Source organism: Macaca thibetana, chromosome 14 (assembly GCF_024542745.1).
Source record: "Macaca thibetana thibetana isolate TM-01 chromosome 14, ASM2454274v1, whole genome shotgun sequence".
Lineage (NCBI taxonomy): Eukaryota > Metazoa > Chordata > Mammalia > Primates > Cercopithecidae > Macaca > Macaca thibetana.
The window spans coordinates 33,570,532-33,591,340 of NC_065591.1; the positions used below are offsets into that span (position 1 = coordinate 33,570,532).

The 20,809-nt window shown below is 32.2% G+C and overlaps 1 protein-coding gene across 3 annotated transcripts in view; it reads right to left on the reverse strand.

The window, feature by feature from the left end:
- Nucleotides 1-20,809, reverse strand: part of ELP4 (elongator acetyltransferase complex subunit 4) — a 253,060-nt gene that overhangs the window by 105,746 nt on the left and 126,505 nt on the right. For 2 of the 3 annotated variants that reach the window (XM_050759052.1, XM_050759053.1), the window contains exon 9: nucleotides 19,062-19,168. In XM_050759052.1, the coding sequence (XP_050615009.1) occupies nucleotides 19,062-19,168 (107 nt within the window). Of the gene's footprint in view, nucleotides 1-5,779; nucleotides 7,606-19,061; nucleotides 19,169-20,809 lie in introns of those variants that run through there. The other variant, XM_050759054.1, reaches the window with a different exon arrangement.

Genomic DNA, 20,809 nt, shown 5'->3' on the forward strand with positions numbered 1-20,809 from the left:
ATAGCGTGAACCCGGGAGGTGGAGCTTCTAGTGAGCAGAGATCACGCCACTGCACTCCAGCCTGGGCAACAGAGCAAGACTCTGTCTCAAAAAAAAAAAAAAACAAAAAAAACTCCCAGATTTTAAATTTTTCTATTGGGTTCTTACACACACACACACACACACACACACACACACACACACACAGTACCAATGGAAATTTCATTCTGATATCTAAAGCAAAGCAAAGAATCACAGCTAGGTGTGGTGGTAAACACCTACAGTTTCAGCTACTCAGGAGGCTGAGGCAGGAGGATTGCTTGAGCCCAGGAGTTTGAGTCCAGTCTGGGCAACATAGCCAGCCCTTGTCTCTTGGAAAAAAAAGAAAAAAGAAAAAAAAGAATTATAGCACATTACTGGAAAATAATTATTCCTTTGTGATGTATGAAACAAGTGACTTGAGTGTTGCCAATCATTTTATTAAAAATAGTGTTAATCTGTCACAGGAGTAGAGTAAAAAAGTAGTCTGAGGAATACAATAATTTTGCCTTATGTGATAGTGTTAAGGCATTTTTCAGGATAATTATTTTTTGTTACTTAAAAAAATAAATTCATAATGTACCATGCTTGGGCATATATGTATATTAAAAAGAGTGTTGAAAAGAAACATATTAAAACCAAAATCAAAAGGCGTAAGTATTTAAATACTATATAAAACATCATTTTAATTTGCTTGTTTTCTAAGTTTAAAATAAATTCCGCTTTCCAAATGAAGCAATTACTTTTTTGGATCATCTCTATTCAATATTTACCATTTAAATATTTTTGAATATTTACTATACAGCAATGTTATACGAATTCTTCTGATTAGAAAATAAATGCTTGTGGGAAAAATGGGAGCAATTTTATTTTAAAAATGATGCAGATGCATCTTACAATAAAAAAGTACACTTAATGATCAGATAATTAGATGGGAGGAGTAACAGAATATGATAAGATAAATGGATCATAGATTTTACTGCCTAAGTTAAAATTTAGCACAAAATTCAGTCTGCCTAGCATGAGTGTTTAAGTTAGACATTTTAACTGCTTTTGGTATAAAGAATATATATAAATAGTTTACTAAGTTACTTTCATAGTACTCCCTCTTATTCAGAAATACATGTCACTAGATTATATTATGCAGTTTACTGGTAGAAGTTTTATAGTTGAAGTTTTAAAAATGTGGAATTATATAAACTTTATTTGACAGTTTTCTTCAGGATACTTATTTTAAATGGTGTTACCGAAATCTTACATGGCTCACTGCTAACTATTAGTTAAAATACAAATAATGTAGAAAAATAATAAAATTACACAGATTAAGTTTGTTAAAAATAAATTATGTTACATCCAAAAATATAAGACTGTTTCACTCACTATACTAAGTAATCACTTCTGTGATGTCAAGAGATTAATTTCCATGAACTTCTAAGATAAAGTTGATGGTTATTTGACATTAGGTGCTTTAGAAAACTTTGTGTAGAATGCATTAGTGATTAGACTACTGCTTCATAAGATTATAGAAAATACTCCCTATACTAAAAGGAATCTTTCCAAGGGAATAATAAACTTAATGGATAATGAGAAATAAACTTATTAAGTGCTTGCTCCAATGACATAATAGACTCTATGGGCCAACCTTTTCAGGCCATCTAAACATCTTCAGGTAGGATCACATTTCAACAATCCAGGACAAATGAAAATAGACTGCATTTTATAATAAACTTATCTATACGTGGTCTATGAGAAAGCATTTTAATATCCCAAAGACTTTGTTTACCCAAAGCCTTTGTTTACCCAAAGCCTTTGTTTAAATAACCTCAATCTTTTATAATTTGTCTGTTGTTCACTTGGTCCTCCATGCTGGCTGTAAAAACTAGCCTTACTATTAAATCCTCCACATATTAATACATTTTTGAAAATTACTTCAGATTATTCTTATTTTCAGGGCATTAGTAAGTCCTTTAATCACTCTTTGTCCATCATCTCAAAATGCTGATATTTCCTAATTCCAAAAGAAAGATATTTTCACAAAAAAGATGAAAGGCAGTAAATAGTAAATAAGTTCATTTTCTTAGGTAGCCATTTTTCTCTAGACTTTACACGGTGACAGTAAAAATGGTAATTAAGTCTACGTAAGGAAACTTTTTTTTTTGAGACAGAATCTCACTCTGGTGTCCAGGCTGGAGTGTAGTGGTGTGATCTTGGCTCACTGCAATCTCTGCCTCCCGGGTTCAAGTGATTCTCCTGCCTCAGCCTCCTGAGTAGCTGGGACTGTAGGTGCACACCACCACGCTCGGCTAATTTTCGTATTTTTAGTAGAGACAGGGTTTCACCATGTTGGCCAGAATGGTCTCAATCTCCTGATCTCGTGATCCACCTTCCTTGGCCTCCCAAAGTGTTGGGATTACAGGCGTGAGCCACTGCACCCAGACTACATAAAGAATCTTTATCAAAACAATTAAAATGTTTTCTGCTATAGTGTTCAATTTATTATTCTCTTCAAATCTATTTTTAAAAATCTTTAAACAATTTGAAGGCCGGGTGTGGTAGCTCATGCCTGTAATCCCAGAACTTTTTGAAGCTGAGGTGGGAGGATCACCTGAGGTCAGGAGTTTAAGACCAGCCTGTTTAACATGGTGAAACACTGTCTCTACTAAAAACACAAAAATTAGCCGGGTGTGGTGGCCCACTCCTATAATCCCAGCTACTCGGGAGGCTGAGGCATGAGAATCACTTGAACCCAGGAGGCAGAGGTTGCAGTAAGCCTAGATCGTTATCACTGTACTCCAGCCTGGGGGACAGAGTGAGACTCTGTATCAAAAAAAAAAAAAAAATAGAAACTTACTTTGAAAAATATTTTATGTTAAAATGAGAGAATTAAGCTGGGCGCGTTGGCTCACACCTGTAATCCCAGCACTTTGAGAGGCCTAGGCAGGTGCTCTGCTTGAGCCCAGGAGTTCAAGACCAGCCTGGGCAACATAGTGAAATCCTGTCTCTACAAAAAATAGAAAAATCAGCTGGGCATGGTGACACATGCCTGTAGTCCCAGCTACTTGGGAGGCTGAGGTGGGAAGATCAATTTAGTCTGGAAGGTTGAGGATGCAGTGAGCCATGATTGTGCCACTGAACTCCAGCCTGGGTCACACAGAGTGAGACTCTGTCTTAAAAAAAAAAAAAAAAAAAAAAAAAAAAAAAAAGGAAGACAGAGGATTAAACATTTTTATAATATAAAAATTTATTGAGACGTTTCGAGAACTGGTCAATTACTGGTAAGAGTCAAATATTAATAAGAATTTTTGATATTTGATGATTATGGTGTATCAATAATAGAATATTTTAGAAAGCATAAATACTTTGAAAAATGACTTTATAGTTTTTAAACACACGGTGAAGCTAACCTAGAGGAGGTATTTGTAATGGTAGAAAGTATTTACCAAACATATCTGTGTGAAAAGTTTTATAGTACAGAAGTAATACTACTGAAAATTAAAAATATTAGAGAGAGCAAGACAGAGAGCAAGAGAGAGAGAGAGAGAGATCTCCCTTCTGCTACAGGCATAGTTTAAGTCTTGTGTCACAAATAAAAGGATCCTCCCTAGCATATGGAGTAGTTGCCATGTCCTCCCAGGGATGGTCTGTAGCTATGTTCACCTCAGGCTCATCAAGAAGAGGTAAACTGTCAAGTATAATTTCAGTCACAGGGTGGTTTGGTTGAGACAGATTAGTGGTATGCAATCATGATAGATAGTTTATCCCAGCTCCAAACTGCCGCTTGGGAAATCTTGAACTCAAATGAACAGACTCAGTCATTATTAGTGTCAAAAAGGTATACAGAGACAAAATTTGGTTGGCAGCACGAAAGATGAATCAAGGCGAAAAAGTGACCAATTGCATGTTCAAAATCGAAATTGAGATGCATACTACAGTTTGGAAATACTTTACACACCAGAAAAGTCATACATTATTAATTGTTCATTGATTAATATTTAAAACATGTTTCTGTAATGTATTTTCAAAGAGACAATAAAATGATATGTATTTTCTTATTTCAAAACCTTTATTCTCAAGGTGATGTATAGTAAGGAGTACCCTTTTAGATACAGAGGATAGCAAAATGTTTTTTTAAAATTTGTATAATTTTTAGTATCTTTCCTTCAGCTAGATATTTCCAGAGATAAGACTTTTTAGAAGAAGAATTTAGTTTTATGGGACCACTTTAATATTCAAATGTCTTACAGTTTGATGACTTTCTCAGGAAGAAATCAGGATATAATAAAAGCATGAACTTAAAATGTGGAAGAACCTAATCTAAATAACTTTCCAAATATTTCCTAAACACTGAAAAATATATACTTATACATTGTAAAATACATTATTCTATTAGCGAACACAAACTTTGGTATCTTTAAATCAGACTCCCCCCCCCAACCAAATATCCACAAAAAGAATGTCCTCAAGTGTCAATGCCTGAAGTGATACGCTCTGACAAATCTAACAGCTCTTTCTGTGTCATTCCTAATGCACTTGTCACTCAGTATTATCCATCCTCATTAATGACAATGGGAAAGTTTATCTTGGGAACACGTTTTAAATCATCTAGTCTTTACAATGGGACCATGAAATCTCTTACAAAACATGAGGCGGGAACTACTCTGACAACAAAACCCCTTCCTGGCAGCTTTATTCTTAATTCCTGTTCAAGGAGTAATCTGTTTATTATAAAATCATACAGAACAATATATTAAACAGAATTTGAAACAAGAATAGCTAGTGTGATTTTCAAGCTTACAAGTATTTTTACAACATTTTTATTAGGCTGAAAACACTACGTTGAGTTCTTTTTGTGTGATTTCATGCAATCTTCTATTCTATTCTACATTATAAACACCTTTGAAAAGAAGTTTTGTTTTACATAATTTTCAAATGGCAAGGACATTGGTGTTTATATAATTATTTTAAAATATAATAACTTACATTAACTTAAATAAAAGCAATTACTAAGTAAAAATGTCCTCGTGTTTAAATTTCCTAACCAAAATGCCAAAATATTCCAACTACAGCATCCTATAGCTTAAAAATAATCTTACCAGGACCAACATTACTTTTAATAATATATTCACATTTTAAACTTCAGTAAGATCTTGTTTACTTGTCTAAGAAATTCCTACATTAAAAAAAATGAATATAAGCAAGCAAGACTTCATAGCACCCACTTAAACTTACTATTTTGACTATCAATTATAAGACACTGGATAGTGTGGCTAATGAACAGTTAAACTTTTTGCATACACTTCTGCTAATGAAATCAAAATATCCTTATGCCCAATATAGAAATGTATCCTTATGCCTCTCAATATTCAGTTATCAAAAGTTTAATGTTATATTTTGATTAATTTACTGTATAGTAAAAAAATCTTAAGTAGATTATAACAAAAAACTCAACAATATCACATTTAAAGTTGATTTTATAACTTTTAATAATCTGAAGTCGTTTGTGTATTCAAACATGCTACAAATGAAAACACTGAATTTTAATATTTAAATTGTATGAAGCTACAATTAATAAAGCATTTTAATTTCAGAATTCAAAACTTTTAACATTTCTAGTTAATGCTTTATTTTAAAAAAGGTTTCTTTAAAGGATGTTGCGCTTAAGGTTCTAAGTTAAATGTACAATAAACATCATAAAACGGTTAATTAAATTTATAATGTTTTATGAAAGAAATATAAATCAAAGGAACACTAATATATATTTATACATTACAATTGTTTCTCATATATTAGGTATTTATTATCAATCCAGTAACATTATATCAAAAATAGCAATTTATCTGTGGCTTCAGAAAACTGAATTAGTACTAATGGTTAAGAGGTCGCTTTAGCATTTGAAAGAATCTGGTAGAGTCTGAAATGAGGTGCCTCTAAGAAAGTGAGTTCCACATGATTACAGAGAGGCTGGATGAGAAAATATGTGCACACAATGAGAAGCTGGCTTTGAAGCACTTTAAGCTCCCTTCCAATTTTAACCTTTTATGAAATCTAGGTATTTTCTCGGACAGACATTAACGCAGACTGTTTGAAAAATCTAGGTATTTTCTGAAAGACATCGCATTAAATTCTACAAGTGCAAATTACACAGCAAATGATTGTATGTGTTTGTTATTTTTCAAATAAAGCTTAATTTTAAGAGTATAAATCATTATCACCAAATTGACAACTTTCTCAGTAAATTTTCTTTAAAGTATGTGGCTCTTTAAAGTAGGGGTTCTTCTTCACAGAACATTTTCTTTGTGAATGACGAGACAGAAAATATTTTTGGCTTCGCAGGCCATAAGATCTCAACTTAGTGATGCACTGTGAAAACAGCCATATACAAAATGATAGGAATGGCTGTTACAATAAAATGTATTTAAAAAAAAAAACTCATGGAGCTGGATTTGCCCCATGGACCATAGTTTGCTAAGTACATGTTCTACTGCAACATGGGCATAGTTGCTTTAATATTGCCCTTTACTTACCCACTTTTACATGGACAAAAGCTTAATAACCTTTCCAATAAAATGATTGGAATGTTATAATAATTGAATGCCAAATTAATTGCTCATGTCTATAGTACTACTAAGAGTAGATAACATTTCCAAAATATCTTTACATGTACTTTTTTGTTTTTGACTGAATTACACATTAAGTCAATAACATATCTTAATGAAATGCATTCAGTTATAAATCACACACTGTAAATTTACAGCTTTTCTCCTAAATATAGTTGGCCTTAATTTAAATTTCTGTTTGGATCAGAATGGTTTCTCAGGAGGAAATTCTGAAGAAGCCAAACTGAAGAACTAGACTGGAATTTGGTCAGCTTCGAGTGTATAATAAAGAGATCAATGGGATGATTTTTCAATAAGGATTAGTCCTAGATTCTGTTATGGAAGTGATATCAGTTACTTTACTGATAATGTGTATTTAAATAAAAGTGTAGAATATGCAAAATGTGTTAAAATTCCATTTTACATAATTATTTCATCTGTAACTCGTAAGTCTCATGAACTGTTTTCAACAATAACAGCTCATTGTATTATTAGCTGATATTTTTTGAAGGTTATTTTACTTATGTAAAACCTTACAAGTATATTAAGCATCTACAGAAAACTGTATTCACACTATCAAACTATTCCATATAACTGAAATGAATTTTTTAATGGTCACACCCTTTTATATGTTTTGAGCAATATCAAGAGGACATTCATTCATTTATCCATTCATGCAATATTTGACGAGCACCTATATGATCAGGCAATGAACTAGGAAAAGGAGATACAATGATGAATAAAAATACCTACGTTCATAACATCTATGCTCTAAAAGAACAACATTTTCTCAAAGTTTGATACTTTATAAAAGAAATGCACGATGTTTTCCATGTACTAAAGTATGGCAAAACAAAACAAACAAAACAGTACAGAATGGATATTCAAGAGCTAAATAAAAAGCAAAAAAGATTACCTGAAATAGCGCTCTTCTTGGCTACTTTTTTCATGATTGGCTTTTGGCCTTAGTATTTTTATAGACCAATCAGTCCTGCAGGTTTTTAAAGGTTAATTTATCATTATTTGATTATTGATTCAAACCCACTGTTAAATTACTTTTGTTAATCCTATAAGGTATTGTTTGAGATTGACTAGAAATTTCATTTTTTTAATAGTACACAGCAATAAAAAAATATTAAGGGTTTGTGTGTGTGGGCGGGGAGTTGCTGTGTCTGAATATGCAAGTATAGAGGGAAGAATCTAGGAAGTGTTGAACAAATATATTTCATTATATTTTAAAAATTTGAGATTAAACAATGACTTGTATCTCACAAATATACATACATAACATGCAAAATCTAAGTGTATTAAAACAGTTAAAAGAAAATATTTTCTTTGTATTTAGTACAGATCATTACTAATTCATTCAGAATAGATCACTAACACTTTATCTGGACCACCATGTTTTTTCTAAGACTACTGAAAAGGCTATGAAATATAACTAAAATAAATCACATCTAGTTGGATTCCTTTTTCATACTTATGCATGACAAATTTTGAACCTCAATACAGAAAAGATATACTGTATACTTCCCCAACTGTTTTGAAACATGCTAGTTTTATGGTAAAGGAGAGTTGAACACTATCACTGTGTTGTGTTTTGCTACACTTAAATATGGTTCATATGTTAAAGAAAAAAAGTACATACATGTATATATACGTGTAATCAATTTTCCCTTAAAAGCTGTAATTATGTATTTTAATAATTTTCTATTATTATTCATGTCAAGGATATAGTCCTATTGCATTTGGTTTTGGTCAATGTTTTAGCAATTTGTTTGTAAAAATATTAATAAGCTACTGTGTGCTAGCCTTTTCCTTTGCCTACTGACTACAAGATAAGTTGATCCATTTATTTACAGAACCAACAAGGGCAATCCATTTCATGCTATAGCACTGACCCTTCACAAAGATCTTGTAAATGAGTAGCCTATTACAATATGTACAAGTGACCTTTAATTGCACCAAGAAGCTTTTTGTTACAATCTTTTTCAATGCTACACCATAGCTACGGTACAAGTTGGGAAAATATTTCTTATGTATTTGGCAGAAATATCAACAAAAAAGCCCCTGTATCAAAATATGTAAGTGAAAAGTTTGAGGCATTTAAGTCTACACTATAATATTGCCTTTTAAATAACTATTGATCAGAAAGATAAGGTTTTTTCATTCATATAATTATTCAGAAAATTAATAAACATTTCATTAATTAAAGACTTAAGAAACATAATTAAATATAACTTGGCTTTTAATAGCCTTTGGAAACAAAGATAGTTCAATCAAAATTGATTATTTTTTTGAGACAGAGTCTCGCCCTGTTGCCCAGGCTGGAGTGCAGTGGCACGATCTTGGCTCACTGTAACCTCCACCTCCTGGGTTTAAGCGATTCTCCTGCCTCAGCCTCCCAAGTAGCTGGGATTACAGGCGCCTGCCACCATGCCCAGCTAATTTTTACATTTTTAGTAGAGATGGGGTTTCAGTATTTTGGTTGGCCAGGCTGGTCTCGAACTCCTGACCTCAAGTGATTCATCTGCCTTGGCCTCCCAAAGTGCTGAGATTACAGGTGTGAGCCACTGCACTGAGCCTATAATGGAAAACTTTAATTGTAGTAAAATATACTTCTCTCTCTTTATTAAATGACTATGTACTTTCAAGTTTTATTATTTGAAATGTTCAATGAAGAATCCTATACCTTAAAAAACACCCAAATAAATTCCAAATATCATTTATATTGGGCAATAATATTTGAAACAAGTTTTCAATAAAGCATAGGGTCAGGTATTTCAACTGATTTACTCAAATTTTTGAATGAATGAAATATATATTTGACAGTCTGACAAGAAATTGAAGCCAAATACTAAATTTCATTAAACTCTTCATCTTGGGTATCTTATTTCTGGAAGGTTCATGCCAAAATGATTTAGTCTGATTCTCTACAACAATGGTGGGTTGACTTGACAGCACCTGACAAAACAGTTCAGTGAATTTCATGATACCAGATACAAAGAACCTAAACTGGCTACTCTATAAAATGTTCACTGTGACTTGGAGTGATGACAGTAATAAATTTGCCAAATTTTTTATTTCTACTTAAGTAAGAGAACTGCTTTACCAGTTATTGGGTTAAAGACATTCCCATTACATTCTACTTTCTCTTAATTATTTATTATGTTCCCCAATTCTACCTTTTAAAAACTAATAATTTATATTTAACATCATATTTTCTTAATGAGGAACATAATGTCTTCATGTTACTAAAATGCAGAAAACTTTTTCATATTCATCAATAAATGAGGAAAATATTTTACAATCATAATATTTATTGCTTAATTTTACTTAAAGATGGTATTTAAAGAACTTCCAGCAAATCAAATTTTTTGCAAAAGAGAAAAATAGCTCTTAACATGAAAGAATCAAACCTTCATTAGAACCAGTTATGATAAAAGGGGAGGAAAAAATTAGAAATTTGAAAAAGGAATTCAGTAGACCCTTATTAAAAGTTGTGTATACCTTGATTATCTCACAGGATAATTTTTGATGCTCCAAAAATAACAAATGTAAAATAACTTAGAAAAATTTAAAATATAAAAACAGGTTGATTAGCTATAAGCAAATTAATATTGGTAAAAGTACCTGAACACAGAACTTAAATGAGTACAATAATAATATATTGTAATTAAATTTGGCATACTTTTGGACTATATCAAAATAGTTGATAAGGAAAACTACATTTCTTTGTATATGATACTTTTTCACTTTCTTTCAGATTTAGAAATCCTGTAACAGTAAATAGTATTTTAGAGAATAGCTTTTTTTTTTGCAAATTAATTTTTCCATAAAAACCTACCATACTAGAAATAAGTAAAAAATAGAATATCATTACCCTAATGTATTCACACATATATATGTGTGTGTGTGTGTGTGTGTGTGTGTGTATATATATATAAAATAACATCATGTTATATAAGGGAGAAGCTGTGATTAATCCAATCACAATGTTATAATGTATTTTACAAAAAGTTGAAATGCAAGCTAGGGAACAGAAGAATTTTTAATATGAATGTTATTTATATATACATATATCACATTAACACATTTTCTGAGATTAAAAAATCATTTTTTATTGAGGAATCCTTCAGGACAGAGGCTTTCTGGCTTATGTAATGAAGACGAGATAGCAGTACAGCTTAGGGCATGGCAGACAGTTGGTGGTTAAGAGCACAGGCTTTAGAATAAAACGGGCTTCAATTTCAGTGTCATTTCTGCCAGTCATCAGTTCTGTGACTCCAGATAAGTTAAGTTGCTTGATCTCTCTGAACCGTAAGTTTCCTCATTTGTAAAGTGAAGATAATAATGTTATATGGGTAGTTGTAAGGTCTATGAAATAATGCCTTTAAGTGCTTGCAGTAGTCCTAGCCCTCTGTTAAATATGTAATATAACTTATTTTTTAAAATTAATAATTAACAGTTTGTGAACATGTTAGCTTTCCACTGTTATTCTGCATATGGCTTCAGAAGATGTGAATTTTATCCTGGCTCTAACCACAGATGTATGACTTTGGGAAGGAAGGTTATATAACTCCTATCTATTTCTTTTTATTAAATATGTGAAATAGTATGTATGCAAGGGTTCCTATGAGGATTAAAATTAAATATAATAATGTATATGGGCCGGGCGTGGTGGCTCACGTCTATAATCCCAGCACTTTGGGAGGCCGAGGCAGGCGAATCACAAGGTCAGGAGATCGAGACCATCCTGGCTAACATGTTAAAACCCCGTCTCTACTAAAAAAAAAAAAAAAAAAAAAAAAAAAACCAACAAAAACTTAGCCGGGCGTGGTGGCGGGCGCCTGTAGTCTCAGCTACTCTCAGGAGGCTGAGGCAGGAGAATGGCGTGAACCCAGGAGGCGGAGGTTGCACTCCAGCCTGGGCACAGAGCAAGACTCCGTCTCAAAAAACAAACAAACAAACAAACAAAAAAAGTATATGAAAGCACCCAACACAATACCTAGAACAAATCAGACACCAAATATATATTTTTAAAGAAACTTACGGTAGGCATGAGTTACTTTAAAAACTGTAGTTTCACAATTTAACAAATATTTATGGAGCACCTATTACACATACGGAGGATTTAGCTGCAAATAAGACATACTATGTCCTTACTCTTATGGAGCTTACATTTTAGTGGTGAGGTCAGGGAAATAAACAAATAAACTGATGAACAATTATAAAATACATTACACTGAGAATTCAAACAGTATATGAGGGTGAGTAACTTAGTGAACACTTCAGACAGGCCAGTCAGACTTCTCTAAGGAGGAGGTTGAGATAGTTAATTTACAATCCAAATAACATGAAAAGGCCTTGAAAAGATCAGAGGGATGAGGATTCTGAACATTTGCTGTGCAAAGGCACTGAGGCAGGACTAAACTTGAAATGTTTTAGATACAAAAGTATCTGCAAAACTACCTACATCACAAGTTTAAGGATACCATATTTACTAAGTATTACTGTTACAGGTACCTTGGAGCATATACTAGTAAAATGTATCTTCTTACTTTCTAGGAACTTAAAATATACATTTAAGTGAGGAAATGAAATAGCTGTGATTTGTCATCATTTTCTGTTTTCTTTTTTTCTATCTTCCTTAGAGACTATAAATGACACATTACTAAAGGAAGTGTTTCAGAGAGTATCATGTAAACTGGACTAATTCTGCTACAGCAGTTCTACAAAGGCTTGAAGAAAATCTTTGAAGTACTGCAGTACAATTTTCTTGGAGCCAAACCATAAAACACATATATAAATGTTTATGTCTGCAAAACTTAGGAAGAAGGGAGAAGAGATCTTTTCCCCTTTGCATACTTAGACAATGCTGAGTCTGTATCCTCCTGGTCTAAAAATTGAGATAACTGCATTCACTACAGGTAACCATGTTATCTTTATGACAGACTGTTAGTAAGATTCTAAATATTTGACTTTGCTTCGTGCAACCATCTCATTATTCAAAAATATATTTTCCTTAAATTTCCTGAGTAATGTAGTTATGAATAAATAGTGCAATGTAAAATATTAGACCCTAAGTTCAATTTATAAAATGAAGATTTTTATGTAAAAATTATGGTCAAGTGTCATATTTTGATAATATTTCTCAAAGAAAGATGATTCATTTGATATAACTAATTACAAGTTTCATATCCTACATGTTGATGACCATACAGAAACTATAAGACATATAACCGTCAAATATGAATCTACTCTTCCTTGCCAAATGAAGCAATGATGTTCTGCCAGCCAAACTAACAGGAAGCATGTGAAATGAACACAAAAGCAAACAGGCCTTACACTGCCTAAGGGAAAGTCAGCAAGATGGCAGTTTCAATCATTCGGAATAATACTAAAGCAGCCTTAGGCTTTTCTCAGAATGGAAACATGTCACTATTACTGCAATATTTCAACAAATCAGAATGCAGAGAAAAGAACACTTATGCAACCACATCTCAGAAGGGCACTTTACTCAACATTTAAGTGGAAAACAATTATAAAGAAATTTCAGAAAAACTGTCAGTGAATATAAATGACTCAGGGAAAAATGTTTTTTCTTTCAAAGTGCTTAATAGATTTTTCAAAAGCTTACCACTTAGAAACAATTTCCTTATATATTCTCCTTAAGGAATTATTAATGTAAAGACAAATTTATATAAAGTGGTAAGTGAAAAGTTTGATATTCAGGCTGCCAGTAAGAAATGCTCATTTTTCCCCAGTATAGTACTACTACTTTGGAAGGTTTGATCAAAGGGAATAAGCTTTCACAACATTTATATAGGAAGTTAAAAAATACTTCAAATATTTTGGGAACTTACCTAATCAGTATACTTTTAGCATGTGTCTAGTCATGTAGCCATCTTTGGTCAATCATCAAAAAATCAAAGGGAAATTGGCATGACTCAACCCTAACTTTAATACCGCATGATTGTGTCGTGTAAGCTTGTTTTGTGTGAGAGCTGCTGTGGTTTTAGCAGAGAGATTAACAACCGGACCTAAGCTGGCCTCCAAACCTTGCCCTGCTGATGCCTCAAGCTCTTTGAAGTCTGACCATCATACCTGGCAAAACAACAGTGGGAACTAGGATGGTGTCAGATCTAATCAAATTGTTTGCTGCAGCATAGCTAACTATGGGGTTCACTAATTGGCCCAATTGCGGATTATACCTTTTGCTACAGATTCAAGACAATAATTTAGTTAAATGATTTTTTTTTTATCTTTTCTAATTAAGATTCCAAAGTGGGAAGAAATAGGATTAGACAGATTCTGAAAACTGTGTTCTCCTTAAGGTGGTATGCACTTTTGATAGGTTAACTATGGCATGTGAAATATAGAAAGTATAGTAAGTATTAAACCAACTTCTGGAGATTCTGTGAAACCTATGTAATGCTATTATATACTGATATCACTAGAGAATAAAAACATAAATATGAGAGATAATATAATGAATATATCAAAATGTACACATGTAAAAAAATTACATTTCCATTGTTAAAAAACGTTAATTTGGGTTTATTTTTGACAAGTGATTTAATCTAAATGAATAGATGCCTATATTAAACTTTGATTTTTTTTTTTCTTTCTGCTAGCTGCAGTGTATCTAGGAATAAAAGTTAGTTGAAATAACAAACAATATTTGTAGTATATTGGACTACAGCCCATGATGCTACAACTTAATAAGGCTCCCAAGCCAGACATTTATATTTCCATTATTTTATTTTAGTAACATAATTGTGAGTTGACAAGCAAGTTAATCATCCCTCTCCTCATCTCTAGATACAGTAAACATATTCAACGTTCTACTTCTCATTTAAAAACTGGAAAGGCTGCTGAAAATAAGCATAGGGAATAAAGTAAACCTAGGACCAAAGATATCATGAAACACTCCAAATTATTACACATTATCATAGCCACTAGCACTCCTTAGTTTGTAAGAGTTTATGCTTTTCCAATATGTAAATAATAATCCTATTGAATAATCCTACTGAATAGTACCAAGTTATATCGCAATATAATTATAAATCTAATTTATATTGGTTCTATTCTAGTCTTAATACTTGAGAATAAATCTATTACATGAGTATATCAAAAATAATAGCTACCTAATAAAAACTAGATTGGTCAATTATTTTGTTGAGAATAAGTTCTTGGTGACTGGAGAGGTACTGAGGTCCTATTCTGAATTAGGGACAAAGTATGATAAGACAACCTCGAGTAAACATGATTTACTTTGACATTCTCTACTCTCAATATTCATTTAGTTTATGAGGCCCACAAAGATACACTATTTATGATAATTGCTATTTTTTGGACCAATTACAGCCTACACAAGTAGTGTTAATCTTTATATTGAAAATTTGTAGTAAATACTGTAAGTCTTCTGTATATTTAAATGTTAATCCAGTTACTGTACTCTCTGACTTGAACTTAGAAACACTGAATCTTTGAGCTGGAAAACTGTCCCATGACCAAAGTGGAAACTCTCTTTGTGAAAACCTTAATGGATGGTGCAACTAATGTAATAATACATTATTATCATTTATATTAATTTTATGACTAGAATGTGCTACAATATGATCGAGCTGAAAATATAAAATCAAAATAGCAAAATATTATTAAGTGCAAGTGAAAATGTTGCATTTATGTCATCAAATATGCAGCCACATTTCAAATTCTGCCAAATCTTACTTGTTTATGTACTACAATTACATCATAATTACTAAAGAAAAAATTGGTTAATGATAGCCTGATATTAAAGAAGTAAAAATTACAGAAGCTAAGAAATGCAAGTTTAACCAGTTATTTTAGCTTGGAAGTGATGCTATGTATTCAAGTTATCTTACACATAACTAAGAAGACAGTGTGTACAGGTCACTTGACTGGTGGAGCTTATATCATATTTATAGCTGTATTATTTGCACTATTTTAAAAAGCCCATTCATAATTTATCTATATTATATACATTTAAGCAAAGATTTTATACCTATTAAGTAAATAACCCTGTTCTTGATTCTTAGATATGAAGACGAAAAACACATCATTTATGTGTATTGAATCTATGATTATATCTTAGTAAAGCTTTTGTTTAAAATGTTTAAACACTACATAAAAGTATAAATAAGTTAGTATAGTACTTGCTACTTAACAAAGGCTCAACAAATGTTTGCTGTGATTAAATGGAGGTTAGGCAAGGTTAGGTAAATTTGATCTGGTTAAGATCAAGGAGTAAGTAGTATATAATGGTTAATCACATATGCCATACTATGTATTGCTTATAAGAATCATCAATTTTCAAAGAATTGGAAAGCGATTTCTTTTAACCTGAAATCACAGTTTAAACTTTCACTTTTACTTATCTAGAATGCGTGTCAGGATTTCAGTGCAATTAATATGGATGTGATTCTGCTACAGTTTTTGTAGAGGGGCTAATTTATAGAGCTTTGTAGTTACAGGTATTAGCAAAAATTTTTACTCTGATTAGATAAATATTTTCACTTGAATCTGGACAATACCAACACATACTCTGAGAAGGAAGAAATATTCCTTTGCTTTCTCCAAATCACTCAAAGAAATTAGAGATTATGAGTTAAAGTTGCTCTACCTGTTAGAGGCCCTTGGTAGCTGCTAGTAAAAAGATAATCAGTTTTCATACATATAAAGGGCAATGACTTAACAAATCAAAAAGGTGCCCTAAAAATAGAGATGAGAGTGCTTGCCTGCTTCTTTTGCCCCATGTTTCCAACCTTGCCCCCTTTTGAGACATGTGACTGACAGTAAATTCCAACACGTAACAAATTTGCCTGTGGAATTGGAAATGTTATTTTGGCTTTCCCTGCTAAACTACCTTTCACTTCTGAAAGTGAGACTCTGATTCAATGCCTGATTCAATGTCAGATTCAACTATCTTTCACTTCTAAAAGTAAGACTCAGATTCAACAGACTGTATATTTTAGTCTCAGACTTTACAGGCTAGCAAGGTTATATTTTATTTTTAAAAAACTATCAGGACATTTAAAAAGAACATTTATTTGTTGTGAGTATTAAAACAGTAGCATTTGCTCGATGATTTTACCCTCAATAAAGGAATCCTTGAACTAGTTACTTTCAAGTCATTTCTACTCCTGTTTCTAGTTTCTTTAATATATTAACAAGACTTACTATCTGTTTGGATATGCATTTTAGAATGTACGATACTACATTTAAAACATTTTAGGTGAACCACATGATTTTATTGTATTCTAATTATACCTATATATGTACTTCTGTTTGGTTTGTTTGATTCCTTAGTTTTTATTTTTTCTAATCACTAAATTGAATATTATGGCATAAGTAAATAAGTCATTTAGAATGCATATATTTATATTAAAATAACAAAAAAACTCAAAAAAACCTTAAGTGATTAGGTTATTAGCCAAAAAGGTACCGAGTTTGATTATATAGAATTTTAAGAAACAACAGTCTATTTGTGTTTTGTTTTCAAACATTGCTTCTAAACCACAGGTTGACCAATTACAATGATTCTTAGTTTAGCATAGTGGGAACAAGAGAGAAAATGAAACAGAAACCTGTGTGGTTAATAAAAGATCTTTCATCAGCTCTGATGGTGAAGTGCAGTTACTATTAGAACCTAAAGTGGGACCTCTCCTCTGAGAGACCTCTCTGACAGGAGAGGTCCCACTTGACATCATGTAAGTTCTTTATTTTTCTCTTTCCCTCAATTCCCAATAAGACTCAATGAGACAGAGAAAGATAAATCATAAACATGATTCACATTACTGTACTACTTTCTTCTCTGGGTACAATATTTACTTTCACAGGGGAATCATCTTGCTTAGTTTGTATGGTAATAGAAATGATATCTCAGATGTTGTTGTTAGAATACTGATTTTGGGGAAAAGGTGCCACATGGAGAGAAAAAACTTACGTCTTCCATTAAAAATATAAACTCAGAAGAAAATGATAAGCATGCTTTCCTTGTGACACTAAACTATAACTGTATCTTTCTCAAAGTTTGAAGCAATATTATGGTACATTACTCAGTATTCTGTCAGAAAAGCTGAAACAATGTTTGAACAATTACAGTGTTGGGTTCCACTTCAATGGTTTCTTTTGAGAACTAAAGCAAATTAGCTCAAGAATCACCATTTCTACACTCTCGCTCTTTTGGCTTTAAGTGGCTTTTGAAGGGAGTGTCCCCAGATGAGAAACTTCTAACACTCCTGCAGAGATGACCTGCTTGAAGAACTGGCTGCCTGATTAACTATTAACTGCTCTCAATAGGATTAGATAATTAAGGACATTGATGACCATTAATTAGGAGGAGGGCACATTAATTTGTCACTGGATAGGGCCCTTACAATGATTTATAGGTTAGTGCTACTTGCAAATGTGAAGGGAAAGAGAAAAAGAGAGAGAACCATTAAGTTACCTTATCAAGTGGCCAGCTTAAAGAGGGCAGAGGGTCAAAAAAGGGCCAAAGTGGTCACTTAAGGGTGAAGTCCCAAACACCAAAGCAGTGCCAAGCCACATTGACCATCATTTGGTGATGAAGTTAAAAATATGCTAATTTATTGGTGGCAATTCTCTCTTTTTATGGTTTCAAGCAGTTAAGACAAGTGGCCTGCTTAGGAGCTTTTCATTTGAAAAGAGATTAAACAAAATGGTTTGTCAAGGCTGCTTGGCTGTTTTATGTCTTTGTTAAAAAAAAATTGTGCCGACTATACTGATAACTATCACATCACCCAAAAGCCATCTCTCTCTAAGCATTTACTTCATTAATAAATACATCAATTCTAATTGCTTAATAGTTCTTTGTTCACTTGCTCTTTAGCAAGATTAAGTTGAAATAAATCTTTTGTCCTACTACTTTCTGCCACCATTGCTTACGTAAGGGTCACAAAAAAAGTTGCAGTGTCTTAGAAAATGTACTTAAAGACACTAGGGTAAATTATAATTTGTTTAGTTCCACACGAGGAAAGGTAATTTCACTAATAGTAAAGAAAAACGCTTTTAAAATGTAGATAAGAATCCTCTTAGCCACAGACAATTATGGGTAGCATTCACATTCCACACGCAAGTAAGCACAGCTCATTAACATTTAATTAAATATGCTTTTGAAAGCCATGGAAATATGCATATCATATTTATCATGTAAGTTTGGAGCTTACTTTTAATAGATATTCAAAAGAAAATCATCTTTGCCATACTTGATATATTGTAAAAATAAAACAATAGTCTAAAAAATTATTCTGTTATATCAGAAGAACTTAATAATATTTAGCATAAAACATGTACTAAGAATTTCATTAAATAAGTGAAAATAAAAATAAAATAAAGTAAAAATAAGTTAAAAATAACTTTACCTCAAGACTGTAAACTAAAACATAAAAATTCTCTTACCTCAATAGTGAACAGCTTCCTTTTTAATTTAAAAGCTAAGTCTTTGACATCTGATTCATCACAGATCAAGTTATTAAGCCGAGGAATCTGCCGTATATGAATCAAGCCTTGTGGAAAGGAAATTAAAAGAAAAAAAAATTAAACATTGTCATCGGATGCATAAATTAAATAGTCTTACAGCAGAATCCTGTAAATTTACACACAAGCATCCTCCTCTTTTAAAACTGGAGCTTACTACCAGGAGCAATGAAGCAAATGGTGTGATTATACTCAAGTAATCAAGCAGAATAAGATAAACAGAAATCCTTGTGCGACGAAAACTAATTGCACTTTGGTACAGAAGTACAGATGTAAAGAGGGATCTTAATACTTGTCAAAACTACAGCCGGTTTGTGTGTGATTTTCTCTTGTATTTACAGTAAGCAAATATGGCTATCACCTTGCATGCTGCCCACGGCACCACTGAGTGATCTTTATTTTATTAAATGCACCACTAAGCAGCCAGCAAAACAAGGCTTATAGGTTACTGATAACCAGTGAAGCACTCATGAAAAGTATTTCATTTTGTACCTTATTAATGACTTGAACAAACCATTGAAGAAAACTACATTTCAGGGTATACTCTAGGACCAAACGTTAACCCCTATGCCATCCCAAGACACTCATATCTATGGCATGTTAGACCTTTATGTAGCTGCTATAAGCTTTGCAACAGTGCTAGGTAAACCATGAGCTTTGGCCTCTTGTCAATAGAAACACTTGCTAATTTTTTCTGACAAGGGCACTGGATGGCTTTTGTGCAGCCTAATGTAGTTTCTGACTAAACTAGGGGTCATTTCCCACAGATGAAGACATGGAAGGTTCTTCACTACATCTTTCTGCCTGACTCAGCTCATATTTAAAAATTAACATCCCGAGGACACTGATCCAAAACATGGGGAGGAAAGGCAAATTACAGATTTGAACAAAGAGACAAATCTTACTTATAGAACTGCTTCTCTAGTACAAGGTTTTGTAAGTATGTTTAAATGCTTAATAATGCATCTATTAGTCTTAGCTTAAACCTTTAAAGGTACTTAGCTTGAGAAATGGCCTCTTCAAAAATAATTAACTAAAATACCTGACAATTTTTCAAACTTAAAAAAATGTAAAAGGTGTTTCAAGAAGACAGCTTTTAGCTACAAATTAAGACTATCTCATACATATTATTTAGTAAAATATATCTATTAGAAATAGGCACACCACACTTTTATTTGCACATTTCTTATTTTAACCTTAAATGTGCTTGCTTAGCTATCAAGAGACCTTATAGAATAAATTAATAATTTCATAATCAGGTCCTCCTTATTAACAGAAAGCATACTAGTCTTTAGAACCACTCATTACTGTGTGGAAAATAATTTATCAATTCAGAGATTTTTGCACAAAGAATCATAGCCTTTCAACCTTTGAAATACTTTAATCAAAATAATATTTTTCAGAACATAAAATATTTTACAAAATGCATAAGCTCATAATACTTGTCTTATAAAATCTGGTAGCAGGCTTCAAAGAAGCTATACTCAGTCTTTAGAGGTTTCCATAGAAGTATGGTAGCTCCATAATAATGGTAGCAATAATTTGTATATACTAAGAATAATAGGTAAAAATCTGTTATTCACTGCATTCTATATTTGGTTTAGACCTATAATACTTAGACCTAACTACTACATTTTTACTATTCATATAGTTCTACATAAGACTCTTTA